Consider the following 16469-nt stretch of genomic DNA (forward strand, 5'->3'; position numbering starts at 1 on the left):
ATTCTAAGAGTGTTCTTGTATTGCCAGGTCATCTACCAAGTATAAGTTCTCTTTGTGTGCAGTGGCACTCGGGGCAGCTCTCAGTATTTCTGGGTAGGAGTAAAGATACTTTCAGCATTCCCCATCTGCTTGAACAGCTTAGCAAGGGCTGCCCATCACCTATGGTGATCTAATAGAATTGACAATGATCTGAGCATATCTGCATAGTACTAGCCTGTTTAAGCCTAGTCATAGAAAGATATCCTCTCACTCGGTCAAGATTTAAATGTGGAATTACTCATTTTCCACAGTACCTTGCAAGGGCTGCTCACAATGGTTTACATCATATTAACAATAACGAGCAATCTTTTCATATCCAGCAAACCTTCCACAAAGTTACAAATTAAATTCAGGTGTCCCATACTTCTCAATAATAGAGGAGCTCAAAGTAGTGAAAATTATCTTTTTCAATACTAACCTTTCGGGTGCTACTGAGTGTGACAAGCTCTGATTGCCTTCATTTAACCTCTGCAGATGTCTTGTAGATATTCTTCTGGACCTGATTAAAGCATCCATTAATCAACTAGTGGAAGGTTTCTAATTAGAAATAGGTAAATGATTTCACTTTCAGAAGGAATGCATCAGTGTGCAGTTTTATATACAAAAGATAATGCCCCTGGGTGAAAGCCAATTTGCAGGGAATCTAACTCTTGCAGATGTAATATGACATCTGCAGTCATGCATTAGTTCAGTTCTACACCACTTACTTTGTGGCACTTCACAGCATACTTAAAACCTGTTTAAAAACTGCTTATTGATGGAAGTGGTTGGACAGAAGGGACCAATGTAATAATTTAAAAAGAGGTTAAGCCATCACATAAGGTGTCGGGCATGCCTTTGCCATCACCATACAGCCTCTGTAGGTACGTACTCACTGCAGAACATTTGACATTCTCTCACATCTCATGAACTGAATCTCAGTAAACGTTATTTAAGATGCCGGATTGGATCTTCTTGCTCCAGGTGTCTAATAAGTGAATTTGGTGTCACCGGCAGGATTTCCTCCAGGTACCTTCAGCCTGATTATCAAAGTTAAACTTACACTAATTGGTAAGTTTACATTTTCTGCTATTCACAAACTGTGTGCAGATTTTTATGACTCTGATCTCCTTACACTTATGTCTGTGGCAGTCTCCACACCAAGAGACTCCGCAATTAATGTGGAGAACTCCGGACACATAAGTATAGTGAGTGCAGAGTCTTAAAACTCCACACGTAGTTTGTAAATTGCATTTTGTAGTACTACTACAAAGTGCAGTTTGAGAATCAGGCCTAATGTGTGTATAACCAGACTTCTGTTCATTCCCCAGAGAGTTTAGTTACCTGGGAGTAAAGCAGGCTTATTTGTAGATTCAGAATGGACTGTACTCACCACTGAAGATGCAGCCATGTCCTCCTCTGGTTTGTCCTCCAGGCATTTCCGGTGAGGAATATAACTGTTATTCCCTTCAAAATGTATCCAAATGTTCTTTGTTAAAAAAAAATGTTAGGTTGAAGAAGAGGAGAGCGATTTCTGGAGGATCTCAAATACCTTTTTTCAGATCACATGCAAATCTATCATCTGGGGGCATTACAACAGGCAGATTAAAATGGAGTGCAGGAGCATTGAACTTCTGTGTCAAATGCATCTAGTAATGTAGAGTAATGATGGATTGTTTGTTGTCACCTACAAGGGTGCAGGCCAGCCTTAATTCTATTGTCACTTGCCCATGCTGCAGTGCCTTTAAGCGATCATTGTTTCACATCAAGAATGCTAACTGGCGGGTATGAAACATACAACAGTTAATTTGTGAATGCTCCCCTTCTCCTTGCCTTCACAAAGCTGGATAGTCTGAGGCTTCAGTGGGTCCATCAAAATGTGCAACTGATACAATCTGACCTAGCAGTGCTTGCTCCTAAAGATCCCCCAACCATGGAGAATTTGTCTCTGTTCTCTTTCTATAAACTGATTGATAAAACCATGAGGCTCAAATACCACTCCCACACAAGCATTATACTCATTCCCCAATTAATCTTGCCCTGTGTTCTGTAGGGCAGACATTCTAAGGCAACGTGCTTCCCCTCCCCCACCACTGGTAATTGAAACATTTCATGGTAAATAGGCACAGTGCTCATCACCCTCCATTATTAAATCAGTTGCACATAGTAAAAAGGCCAATGGCAAAGGTTTCAGCACATACCACTGCTGTGCTACTTTCTCTTCTTGTTGGTTCTTGCTGGCAATAGCATGTGAAATCCTGCTCCTATTCGTGTGTAGAGGTCTTTAACAAACATTTATTTTTTCCAGCTAGAAATTCTCTTAATCTGCAGGATTTTGTCTTTCACGCTCTTTACATTGGCACAGATTCAACTTTCTTCAAGAGTCTCTAGGTCTCTAGGACAATTTCACCCATCGCTTGGGTCACATCCTCATGATCACCTTCGCTGCACTCCATGATGGAGAGGATTCTAAATGCAGAAAATAAGTTTTGGAGAAAGTTTTGCTCAACTGTTGGTCACTGAGTTGCTTCACCAGGTCCTAATGAAGATGTTCCCATATTAAGGGGGTCATTACGACCTCGGCGGTCTTGCAAAGAGGTCGCGGGAGATAGAATACCGCCATTGCCGGCGGTATTTCTGGATCCCTATTATGACATTTCCGCTGGGCCAGCGGACGGTAACAGTGTTACCGTCCGCTGGCCCAGCGGAAATGTCACATCAACATTGCTGCCGGCTCGTAATAGAGCCGGCGGCAATGCTGATGTGCAGCAGGTGCAGTAGCACCCGTCGCGCATTTCACTGCCCGAAATTCGGGCAGTGAAATGCGCGACGGGGCTATGCCTGGGGGCCCCTGCACTGCCCATGCCAAGTGCATGGGCAGTGCAGGGGCCCCCAGGGGCACCCCAAGTCCCCTTACCGCCAGCCTTTCAATGGCGGTGTTTACCGCCACGGACAGGCTGGCGGTCGGGGACTCATAATCCCCAGGGCAGCGGTGCTTGCACCGCTGCCCTGGGGATTATGACCGCCAGGCGGAATCCTGGCGGGATATTGGAGGGGCCGGCGGTATGGCCGTGGCAATTCCGCCACGGTCATAATTGCTGGCGGAACACCGCCAGCCTGTTGGCGGTGTTACCGCCACCTTACCGCCGGCCGCCAGGGTCGTAATGACCCCCTAAGTCCTTATGATTTCTTACATCAGTCCCTCCAACTTTGCTGGACATGCTTTGTTCCATTCTCACAACCCTTGGATCTCTGCACTTTCACATGGTGCCACATAATTTGGAGACTGACACTTCTGATGGCAATCCCTTTTGCACTGTCTCCACTTTCAGTTAGGATACATACACACGGTTTGGACTAGAAGACTCCTGCATCAGGCATTTATTCCCACCCTAGAGGTCATCTGCTAATTGGTATGCATGTCCACTTTGGTGGCATGGTTTTTAACCTTCTTTCAAAAGACTGCCAACTTTCTATGAGTCTTTGCCTCATAATTGCAAGGATTCCTCCTTGTGTTTGCATGCCCAGTTCTTCTCCAACAGCTTCTCTGTTTCTGAAGTACCTCAACATGATTCTTCCCCACTGTCATAATCATGCTACAGCTCTAGTAGACAAACTATGCACCCTTTTCCAATGTTAAAAAAGCATAGGTTTTTCTGAGTTTCTCAAAAAACCTTAAGCTATCCTCATTATTTCAACACTTCACACCTAACTAAAACTTAACTTTTTAGAGCAGAAGTCCATTTAAACAAAGAGATTGACAAAATTGTTATTTCCTATGATAGATACATTGTATATTGCAATTGCACTGACTTGCAGAAACTGAAAAGAAACATAATTGCTACAAAAAATGCAGTATGCTTGTAACCATGAAGGAATGCATCATTTACAGTTTCAGTGGCTTTGCCTTATAATAGGCTTTTATTAGCGTAAGATATTAAAAGAGATTTTCTTGGATACATACACAATACTTTTTACTCAAACCATCTGTGCATCAGAAATTTCAATTACATGTGCAGGTGCACCAGCCTGTGCTCTGTTGAACTTTATGTCTGATCCAAGGCACTTGCGCATATGTGCTACACTTCAGGAAAAGCAATCAGGGCAAAGCTTGGGTTGCAAGGATTGAAGTTTCACTTCACTTGGAAATTCCTCTGTCCATGTCTATTAGTTCTACAAAGCTCATTGCATAAGTGAGACCCCAAGGTCCCAATGCCATTTCAGATTACATTACGATGGAACCCAATAGGAAAAGCGGGAATTAGAAAACCAGCCCCTGCCTGGTGATGTCATTACGTAGCCAATATGTGTGATCTAACAGTGAAAAATTAGAAAAGATCATCAGCAAATGAGCATCCTATGTCTAGGCAGCTAGACAGTCTGATATTAAGTTTGGCCACTGAGCCATTCTGCAAGAGGCAGAGCCTCCCCACTATGAGGGGCCTCTAAAATTACAGTTGCCTACCATTGTAGTAGACCCTTTTGCCCCAAAACTACTACCACATGCAAGGCAGAAACTACTTGAGGGTGACAAAATCATGCCAGAAGGTCCAATGGCAGACCTCTTGTCATGTTTGCGATCACTGGTGAGGAACCCTTCGAAGATGTAGATCCATCTAACATAGCAAATTTCCCAAATAAACTTGAGGTTTTTCTGCCAGCATAGGGGAGACATTTAAAAATATGTTCTGCCTGTGACTGTCATGATTTTAAATATAGTTCTGGATTGAAGGGACGCTAGAAGAAATTACATCAGACTCACACCCCTTAATTGTGTGGCCCCATTCAATGCCAAATATGTTGTTGTCAGGCACACTGCAAGGTGTTGCCAATAGCTGAGCCAGCTATGGCTTTGCCATTCAGAAGTACCCAAAGTTCCATCCTCGCAATGGGGTCATGGTGTGGTAGGAAGGCAGACAGGATTCCTGCCTATTTTTCCATGAGTTCAGTTCTTGCCCTCCTTAAAAGGAACCTCTCAATCAGACTTCAGTCCGACTCATATATGTGGCACAAATATGTATGAATAGGGTCCTCTATTACCCATTTTACTATCTGTCACCACAAAGCTGGGCAACATGCACATACACTCATCCTTTAAATGTTTATCGAAGAGAAGTGTGCTTCCGCCTTCAGGAATGAATCTATGTAGCGTTCAGAATCTGCCTTAGAGATTGAAAACATGTAGGCACTTCCATATTCCCTGCTCACCTACCTGGCTAAGTTTACATATCATTCTGTCACCAGTCAGTAAGCTCTCCCCAAGCCCAGCCTCCCTATACTGAAAGTAAATGGGTGAATGCTGAGAAATGAGGGACATAAAAATGTACAGGGGATCTATGAAGTGTACTGTTATTGCATCCTTGCTTTGGTTTTGAGCCCATTAACTACCATGGACCTCCAGGGAAAATTCTTCTTTCCTTCCTGACGGGTGCTGTATGCTCGACTGTGAACCCTGATGTTAGTGGATCCTTCGCTGCTGTTGGACCTGAAAGTATTTTTTGACACTCAATTGCAGATGAAAGGAAACTCAACGCTGAATCCTACATTAATTTCGACTTTAATGAAGAAGGTCTTGAGCTGTATTATCCCAAGACCATCCCCACGATCGCTGAGTTCCTGCAATCCGCCAAGGTGCAGCCCGACTCCAGCCCCTACTCCCAGCTGGTGGGTGTCATGGTCTATACAGCCCAGCGTGCAAAGTTTGCCAGCGGTGACGAGAGACAGAACTGGACTGACCTATTCATTGACACCTTCAAAATGGTGCATACAGACATTGTCGGGGACCCTGAGACTGCAATCAAGCTCTGCTAATGTGAGCTTTTCCCTACAGGGAAGGGAAGGGAGTGAAGCATACCAATGATGGAAGATGCGCAAATAGGAAGAAAACAGTGAGTGACCCTCCATATGGGGAATAACCAAGGAGTCCCAACACAAATGCATATTAAGGCCAGGAATGGAGAGCGTGTTACTGAAGGTTGAACTATAAACTCCTGATACATGTTTTGGAAATCTGATTTGGGAAAAATTGGGGGGGGGGGGATTTACGGACGTGCAATAAAAAACATCTCGTGCAGGGCCAAATATACACAACAATAAGGACATGGTATACCGTAGGGATTATATGTGTGAAACATTTACACTACAATGAAAAAGTTATTTTTCACTGTGAATAGCATTCAATCAAACACATCTTGCTTAATCATAAATTAGATAAGCCTGTCTGTACATCTATCTACAATCCATATAAATAATTTATTGATCACTGATACAAAAGGTGAAATAAAATGAATAAATACAATTATACACAACACATTACACAGCTTGAACATGCCACATGTTATCAGAGTCCACAAGTTGCAGAAGAACTCGTTGTCCTTTTGTTCCTCCTTGCTTCCTTCTCATTAGAAATTGGTGGTTAAATGACAGGTCCAGCTTTTAATCCCCTGGTGGTAGCGACTAAGTCAAAGGAGTCCTAGGGCACCTGCCCCCTTGTTTATCCTTATGACTGAACTTATTAATTACCAATATATTGTGTGGGGCTCGTCTTAGTAAAAGACTGACACATTTCGACCTATAGGCATTTAAGGCCCCCCTTAGGATTGGGAAGACAAGCGAGCCAAGGCCTGAAAAGCGATTGCATCAAATACTATGCCCGTGATCAAGAGGAGTACTCCGAAGCTATTCTAGAAGACCAAATCCGAAACACGGTAGTCCAATAGCCATACAATGCGGGGAAATAGTGCCCCTGGTTTAGGAGATGATATCATTCACGATCTGTCCACCTTGCTGCACCTCAAAATAGTGAATGTGCCTTGACCACTTCATGCAATTTGTGTCTCTGTGATGCCCACGTGACTTGAAATCAAGCCGGTGTAAATGTTTCACACATGAATTTATCCCTACGGTATAGCGTATCCCTATTGTTGTGGTTTTCCTGCCCAGGGTACGTGGAGTGGGATGGACAAACCCTTTTCTTCTTTCCATAGAGAATACACAGGCAGGATACGTGGCCGTGTTTTGTGTCTTCACTAATATCAGTTCTATTTATGAACAGGTAAGCTTTGATAATGTGCTGCTTTCTATGTACAGATGATGGTGCAAAGTTATATTCAGTGCTTCAGTCATCTCCCTTGTGTAGCACCTTTGACACGGCAATCTGCAATTAATACTTACAATTTTCAATGAATTTCAAATAGGCAACATTTATCATGATTCCAGTAACAAAACTGAAACAGATATTATTGGCATAAATTGCTCATCAGTTGGATGTATACTTATTAAAGCCTTGACTCTTCAGTTTGGTTGCATTAGAATATGTCAATGATGTTTGTTCCCTGACCTCCTGTCTGTTTCACTGTCTCTACGAAGAACACATTGTCCTGTACTTTGCAGATAAAGCTACCTTTACATGTCATTCATATTTTGTCTCCATATTTCCATTGTGCTCAAAGTGTGACCTATCATTAGTTGGCTGTTCTGATCTCTTCTGTTGAAAGCATTGTGCCTGTTTTTTGTTCTTCTGTTCCAAATGCTATCTCCCGGTTGCCTGTGTGTGTGGTCTGTTTTCGCATTGGCAATGTGTGCTAAAAGTTGGCTTCTTAGAAAAAACATGTTCTGGATACTGTCTTGTCATTGGATTAGCATCCTGAGTGCCACCCCACAATGTCTGTGTCAGTGTGCTTTGTACAGCCTTCTTATACGTTTTGTGTGCTGAGGCCAGCCTCTTCGTGGTGTTGTTCTTACACTCTTTTCATTGACTATTTCCTTCTACGTTCCTTCTCAATGGCTTTACATTTACCATCAAGCCTCTTCAGTGTTTATGTTTTCATTGAACTGTCTTCCTTCAAAGATGTGTTCCCCATCAAATTACAGTGCTGACTGTGTTTGTTGTGAGCGCTGGCCCCTCATTTGACTGTTCCTTACCTTCTCATTGTCTATTCATTTTGCCTGCTGATTCTCTAGATCCTTACCTGCCTCCTCAATAGTGGTTAGTTTTTCATTTTGCCACTTCATTGTCTATGTGTCCCTTTCAATATCACTTCATTACTCATATGTTCCATGTGGTACTGCCTCATTGGTCATGTGTGCCATGTGCTGCTGTCTCACTGGCCCTGCGTTCAACATACTACTTCTACATTGGCGTTGTATTCTGAGTGTTCTGTTGTATTTTCTCTTCCCTTACTGTGCTTTGAAGAACTTGCTGTGGCTCAGTGTACCCAGCGGCCAGTGGACATCGTTTTTCTGCTGGATGGATCAGAGAGGATCGGAGAGCTGAACTTCCACAGGGCAACTGATTTTGTGGAAGAGGTAGCCCGACGCCTGACCCTAGCACGGCGCGATGATGACAGCATGAATGCACGCATTGCCCTTCTGCAGTATGGCAGTGAAAATGAGCAAGTGGTGGTCTTCCCGTTCTCCTACAACCTGACCGACATCTCAGAGGCACTGTCTGAGATCAAATACCTTGACTCATCTTCCAACATTGGTTCAGCCATCATCTACTCCATCAACAATATAGTTCTGAACCAGCTGCAGGGAGTGCGACGTAACACTGAGCTCTCCTTCGTCTTCATTACCGATGGCATCACTGGGAACAAGAGCCTGAATGAGGCTGTAACCTCTATGAGGAAGCAGGATGTCATGCCCACAATTGTGGCCATCGGTGATGATCTGGATATGGACATCCTCATGCAGATTGGCCTTGGCGACAGGACGGCCATCTTCAGGGAGAAGGATTACAGCCAGCTGTCCCACCCCAGCTTCTTCGACCGCTTCATCAGATGGATCTGTTAGACAGCAGAGGACCCAGTATTCATTCCCCCCTGAACCCACCACTCTCTCTCCTGCCCCGCCCTCTGCTGCCCTGTCCCTTCCCTCTGTTATTACTCATGTGTTTAAATCCTACAAATGTTAGTACTCTTTGAATTGTACAAAGAATTGTTTCCTTATGGATCCATTCTTTTTTAAATCAGAGTTTGAATGTCATTTTTTACATGAAATTGTGGAAAAGTGTCTCATGTCTCTGATTCCTGGTGCTAAGTACATTAAGAATAGCTGAGAGAGCTGCTGCAGGGTAGAAGAAAATTAGCAGTGGATGCCTGTGGTCCATTCATTCAGGTTTCCCTGCCAGGTGACGAGATATAAAATGGGTGCTAATTGAATGAGGTCAGAGGGCACATCCTCTTTCCCGCTCTTCATTCACTCATCAACGCTGCATGCAGTGAAGCAGCGCGACCAGTTTACATGCCTGGAAAGGGCTACTATTTTTTATAAACAGAAAGAAATTATGGTTCAAGTAATGTATGTTCCATCACTGCAGTTTATCGCCTCATGGGTGGCACAGTCCTAGGCAGACCCCACCACGATGTTCAAGTTCTCACTTGCACATTTCACAGTATTACTGCTCTCACGCACGGTGCATAAACTGATGCTTGAACAGACTCTCCCTGATTCTGTCCGTGCATATATTCCAGCACAGGCCCAATCCTTTAGAGCTCATCTTTTGTTACCAGCCAGACCTTCTTTATTCCTTTCCTAGGGAGGCCACTTCCTGTGCTTCACTTAGTGCTAGATTGACCCTTCTCTCTGCATCTGCTAGTGCCTCAGTGGAAAACAGTCCCAGACCTATAGATCTCTCAGTTGTAGTCAGTCCTAGACCTGCAGGAGCCTAAGTCCAACACCTGAAAGATTTAACTGTTAATTGTCATGGGCAATGTTTGGGCAGTACTCACTTGACCACATTCGGCCAGAAGCCACCAGGCATCAATTAATAGAGTATTGATCGAACATAATTGGTGTTCTGTATTTTTAGTTAGCAGCCAACTGATTAACCAGTGGTACCCTGTGGTAAAGTGACTCAAGACAGTAACTGTTGCATGCCACTTAGCTCTTAACATGTCCCATGTTTGTATATATAACTAAGGCAATGCCAGTAATTAGTCCCATTGTGCAAGTGCAATAAATCCGCCAAGTCAGAAGTTGTGAGTAGATTCTACACATTGTCTCATCTGTTACTACTCTTGTTCACGTTGAACCTTTCCATTAAAAATTGGTGTGACGGGGTCATTGCGTGGGATCTGTTTGTTCTGGGGATGAGCGCACTTCTTCACCTGTATTACATAATGAGTCTCCTTGCCTTCTCCTAGGGTCCCTGACTGTTTGTGTGTTGACTCCATGTACAGGCGAGAAAGAAACAGAGAGAGAGAGCATATATGAATGTGGATGTTTGTATATAACCAAATTCCTTATGTTGACAGCAGAAGTCCTACAGTGCCCTTCATCGGGACAGTCGCCAGATTATTTTTCCACCTTCAGTTTTAGATTGAGTCATGAAAGCTTCAGAAAAATAACACAGAGCTACATTGAATGTGTGACTTGCAGAGGTACCAAAGTGAATTTTCTAATTCAGTTCTCCACATGAAATGGGTGGAATGAAGAGAAATCCCCAAAAAGAAAAAACTCTAGAATGCAGTCAGGGTCTCAAAAGATGATTGAGTTTAAGGCCCCTATTTATATTTTTTTAGCGCCGCGTTTGCGCCGCTTTTTGACGCAAAAACGGCGCAAACATACAAAATACAATTGTATTTTGTAAATTTACGCCGATTGTGAGTCAAAAAACGACGCAAATGCGGCGCTAAAAAAGTATAAAAATGGGCCTAAATATGTTTTTGCCTGAGGGCTGCCTGTATGATTGACCCAGTTCGGAGTGAGTTTATGCAGGAGGCATTGTCCCGAGGGTGGTGGAAAAAACCCACAATGGTGCCGATCTCGGGGTTAGCCTGCTCCAGCCTTTTGAAGAGGCAGTGAAGGTCAGAACTTGCAAACGGTGGTCGGATTCTGCCATCAAAGGATATCAGGTCACACAAACTCCATGAACATTTTAAGAGAATGCACCTGGAGGAAGGTGAAAAATGTTATGTACAGTAGGTCCTCAAAGGTACACAGCCTAATGCATTGCTACGAACAAGCCTTGAAACCTGAATCTTTATTTGACATTAAAGACCCCAAAATGTGCTACCTTTTTAGGTTTGGCTTGACAGTGCAGCTGTCTGTCTGATTTATTGTTACTTATTTTTTAAAATAAACTTTGAGTCGGCTTTGACTTGACCCAAAGGAGATTTACTGTCTCATATTGTGCTATTAAGTGTTCGGCGTATCATTCCGCCTTCCAAAAAATGCTTTTGATTGGAATCCATGAGTGTCAATTTTACATCTGAAAAGTGCACTCAATCAGCACACTGTTTGTCACATTCAATTCTTTCGTTCCTATATACATTCTATAAAGAAAGCAGTCCTTAACTGATACTTTTTCCAGCAATGACAAAGCCAGTTTTGCCGGCTTTTATGTGATGTACATCATTTGTCCCTAAAACACATATCAACTGCATTTAGGATTGCCGGTGTTTACATCTTGTGACACCTTAAAGCCAGGCCTGTGCTTCGTATGTATATTATAGCTTCAAAGGTAAGTGATATTCGGACCAATAAATTGTGTAGTCTAAATGTGGAGATGTGCCACTGAAATAATATTCACAGGAACTTCAACACGTTTTTGTACAGGGATCAGAATTAAGGGCCAGATGTAGCAAAGGATGCTCTTTGCTATGCAGAAATGCATATTGCGAGTCGGGACCGACTCGCAATATGCATTTCTGAATCGCAAATAGGAAGGGGTGTTCCCTTCCTATTTGCGATTCGGAGTGGCATGCAATACCATTTGCAAAGTGTGTCGCAGTTACCATCCACTTTAAGTGGATGGTAACCCACTCGCAAATTGGAAGGGGTCCCCATGGGACCCCTTCCCCTTTGCGAATGGACCCAATACTGTTTTTTCAGGGCAGGTAGTGGTCCAAGGGACCACTACCTGCCCTGAAAAAATACCGAAACTAAAGGTTTCGTTTTTATTTTTAAGTGCAGCTCGTTTTCCTTTAAGGAAAACGGGCTACACTTAAAAAAAAAAAACTGCTTTATTGAGAAAGCAGTCACGAACATGGAGGTCTGCTGACGACAGCAGGCCTCCATGTTTGCGAGTGCCTAGATTCGCTATGGGGCCGTAATTTGCGACCCACCTCATTAATATTAATGAGGTGGGTCATTGCGACCCCATAGCGACTCGCAGACGGTGTATGAGACACCGTACTGCATACCAATTTCCGAGTTGCAAATTGCGAGTCGCATGGACTCGCAATTTGCAACTCGCAAATTTTCTTTTTGCTACATCTGGCCCTAAGAGCTGCAGTATAATTATCAAACCCTCACAGTTTTCCCTGGTAAATTCTGGTTGTTCAAACCTGTCAACATTTATTGGTGTGAAAAGGCTCGGAAAAAAGGAGCTACATGTAGAACTCAGGCCTATGTTTATACTTTTTTTGCGCTGAATTTGCTTCACTTTTTTACGCAAACACGGCACAAACTTACAAAATATAATTGTATTTTGTAAGTTTGCGCCACTTTTGTGTCAAAAAGTGACGCAAATGTGGCGCAAAAAAAGTATAAATATGGGTCTCAGTGGGTTAAAGAACAATTCTACACGTTTTTAAAACATATTTTATTATAGCAATTCTACATGTTATGCTCCATTTTCCTTATAAAAACTCAGATTAGGAGATAGTTACCCCCCTTATTCCATGGTAATGGTATCTACCACATGTCGTACATACTCCTCCCTATTCCTTGTAATGAAGGGCATTTTAGAGCCAAATAAAAATAAAAGAACAGCGCAATAGTGTTCATAATGTAACAGGCAGTAGAACAATGATAATCAAAGCTCTGTAGTTTATACAAATGTTTAGTCACAATGACAGAGACACAAAAAGTTCATAAGAACTTAGGCCCATATTTATCATTTTTTTTTGTACTGCATTTGCGTCATTTTTTTATGCAAAAGCGGCGCAAACTTACAAAATATAATTGTGTTTTGTAAGTTTGCGCCGCTTTTGCGTCAAATAATGACACAAATGCAGCGCAAAAAAGTATAAATATGGGTCTTAGTTTTCATTACCCTTGTGGTAAACAGAGTTTCGACCCATGGTAATTTAAGGGCCCTCATCAGGGCATAGAAATATTCATATGAAGAAAGAGAGGAACGCCTGCAAGTGGAAAATTGAAACCAAAATATTAGTGATGGAACCATAAAATCAGGGCAAGGCCGTTAATGCCTAACACATGAGTTACTCACAGGAGTGGAACTGAAAAATGCATCCTACAAAAGGGAAAAATGATTTTAAATTGATATAACAATTCTTAAAAACAAATCCATGCAACCCAAGTGAAAACAACTGGCATGGTGAGCCATCACCAGTTAAAAAAAAAAGGAATCACTTCTTACCAGATAAGGATGAAAAATGGCAATGTTATGTTCTGAATTGAAAAGTTTCCAAAAACAAATCAGTAAAATCGGCTTAAAAAAAGAGAATGCGTAAAAACTGTTGGAATGCTGCATCAACATCATTTAGGGGTCACCAAAGGTCGCATCTCGTGGCTTGCCCTTTTGTACCCCTGACACTACCTTTGTGACCCCTTGACTCAGAGGTGGAAAATTCAGTGCCAGGAACACAGTGGCAGCTCGTCCTTATGGACGTCAGTTGGGGCTCCAATCTCTTTGTTTTCAGTCATTTTTGTATTACACTAATACTGAATAATAATATGTTATTCGCTATTATTGTAATAAAAATGGAGTCCAATTAGCTGGAATATGCCCTTCCATGGCAAATGAACTAAGTAAAAAATGCTTTAAAATGTATGCTGTGTACGGGCTTGTGGGTAAGAGTGTGTTTATGTGAGAGTGTAATTTGTGTGTATGTGTAAGTATGTGTGTGTGAGTGAGTGAAAGTGGAGGTCAAAGTGCTTGTGATGTCACTTCCGCTACCACTGGCATTTGGGTGATTTGACGTCCATGGAATGCTGGCAGTCAAAATTGAACAAACCGATCCCAGAGGCCAACCAGGTTTGAATTAAAACCACTTGCATTTGTACGCAATGTGAGTGGATCACCAGGAACGAAGTAATGGCAGTAAAGTGATCCTATATTTGACAAGAGTTCCAATATCAATCAGGAATCCCTGCCTTTCAAGCACACCATTTAATCAGACACTATTTTTATGGTATGGTTTTACATTTGCCACGACTGACAGAGAGAGCTACAACAAAACGTGTGAAACAATTTAGTAAACTCTATTGCCACTTGCACATTGAGTGGATCATGCATGTTGTCTTCTGAAAGGGAACCATGGATTAATATACACATGTAAACCACCAACCTTCTTAAAGTCCAGTGTTGTTTCAGAATCGATACAAACCACATTTCTTCAAAAGTTACAACAGAACAAGGCGTATGAGAGCCTCCGTGGGATGACGCCACGAGGGGGTTTGCTCATGGGCAATTCCATGTGTGACTCTAAAGGACTTTACAATTTGAGGGAAAAGAAGTGTCAATTCCAGTTCAATTGTTATATGACAAGACTATGCACAGCATATGGATATATGTCACTACAAACTGCAAATAGATTATTATAAGCAGCTAATAATTTCCTTTGGGAACTCGTTTGGGAAACGTTGCATTTAAAAACAAAAAACAAAAAACAAGCATTGTCAGTGTCCGTCGGTCTGGAGTTGGCTACTAGCCTTTGGAGTTTACCAATGCTTGTTTTGTCTTGTCATGGCTTTTCTAAAATTGTATCGGTGAGTCTCAGGTCCTTGCCAATATGAAAAAAAATGCCCAAAAGCAAAATCTTCTTTTTGGTTTCAAGAAGAACACATTGTCATAGTAGGGAACTACTCCATTTTCTGATGCCCTCATTCTGAAAGAACAGACATAATCACTCAGTGAAATTAGCCATTGGTTCACTTACGTCATGACCCATTGCGCTATGCTGTATGCTGTAGTGAGTGCAATCAAACTGCGAATGGATGAAACGGGCTGCCTGAAAGCGCCTGTGAGTACATTATATGCACACATAAGTACATATATATCTTTACTACTACCAGGCATTAAAAGTCATAACAAGCCACTGATGATACATGTACACATACTGCGAAATTATCTTAACTGTCACATTACGTTTTTACTTCAGTTCACATTAAAACATCCTTTTGCACAAGAAGAGTCCTGTTAAAACATCCACTGACCATGTGATGGTAAGCACGCACACTTCCGAAGACGGACATTTTAAGTTAACAAATGGAGCACATTCCACAATGTCCCCTAGCCTTCTCGGACACATAACTCATACAATAAGTTGTATATACGGAAAGATTACATCTGACCCACCAAAAAGCAAGGACAGCACCCATAAAACACAATGATATATAGAACCTTGCAAAATTGGATTTCCCGAAGACAACTGTCCTAGAAAGACTGATCACTTCAATATAATGTAGCAATGATCTGGGAAGTGAAGTAATATCTCTCCTTCAACCCGACTAGGGTAAAACGATAATGAGATTCTTGCAGAAGCATTTCTGAGATCTCTAGTTCCTCCAGACTGGTGTTGAATCTACTCAGATTTCAGCAGGTGACGGATACTGGGATCACCAAGATCAATCACAAAGAGATTTTCGGCACAAACCGCTCTGAAAACAACAGAAAATGCAGAACGTGAAACACAGCTGTCGGAAACTGCGCTATCCTTTGGGGTGGTTGACTACCCCCTCAAGGAATATTCACAACCCTTGTCAGAGTGAACTCTTACAGTCACTGAATTAACCTGAGCTCACTATGGCACAGAGCAGGCAGGCTTAATTTACGGCAATGTGTAAAGTATTTATGCAGCACCAACACAGTAATAAAGTGGAAATGCAAAACAATAAAATCCAAAACTGAAATAGAAAAAAGAGTAAACCTTAATTAACAAAATGACAACAATGGCAACAATGCAATAAGGGGAACCAGAGATATTATTTTTTTAAGTTTTAAATAAGAATATTGTCAAGAAGTTTAAAATGCCACTGATGATCAATGGTCGCAGTAGACTGTTACCTAGGCGTAAGCTGCCCGCAATGGAGCGCGGGTCAAAGATTTTACCTTGTGACTTCAGTCCTTTAGGTCCCAATCCACCACTGGAGTACACTTTCAAAGCTCCCTCAGACCTCAGGGAAGACAGTTAGAGACTCAGACGGTGTCAAGTCGGAGGCCAACAGCAGGGTCCAGGCCAGATCCAGTTGCCAGTGATCAGTTGGGCAGTTGCAGCAATATTGTGGCTTGCTGTTCTCCTGTAGCTTTAAGAGGAGGTCAGCACTATGATCCTTGGAGTCCATTTCTTTGTCCTGGTTACACCAGACAGCAAGCCCAGTCCTCCAAAGCTCCTCTCAGGCCACAGACAGCAAATCCAATCCTCTTCCGTTCTTCCTCAGGTCCCTGATTGTTCCGAAGTGGGTGCCTGGTTGTGCCATGTGTATATGTATACAAGCTAGTGGGAGGGAATGTTTCCTGGGCATGTCCTAACCAATTGGGT

General features: G+C 42.4%; 1 protein-coding gene across 2 annotated transcripts in view; it reads left to right on the forward strand.

The window, feature by feature from the left end:
- Window positions 1-10080, forward strand: part of COL6A2 (collagen type VI alpha 2 chain) — a 102458-nt gene extending 92378 nt beyond the window's left edge. Inside the window, exon 28 of one of the 2 annotated variants that reach the window (XM_069225484.1) lies at window positions 5534-7314. In XM_069225484.1, the coding sequence (XP_069081585.1) occupies window positions 5534-5829 (296 nt within the window). In that variant the 3' untranslated portion in view covers window positions 5830-7314. Of the gene's footprint in view, window positions 1-5533; window positions 7315-8212 lie in introns of those variants that run through there. The other variant, XM_069225483.1, reaches the window with a different exon arrangement.
- Window positions 10081-16469: the final 6389 nt, after the last annotated feature.

Source organism: Pleurodeles waltl, chromosome 3_1 (genome assembly GCF_031143425.1).
Source record: "Pleurodeles waltl isolate 20211129_DDA chromosome 3_1, aPleWal1.hap1.20221129, whole genome shotgun sequence".
Classification (NCBI taxonomy): domain Eukaryota; kingdom Metazoa; phylum Chordata; class Amphibia; order Caudata; family Salamandridae; genus Pleurodeles; species Pleurodeles waltl.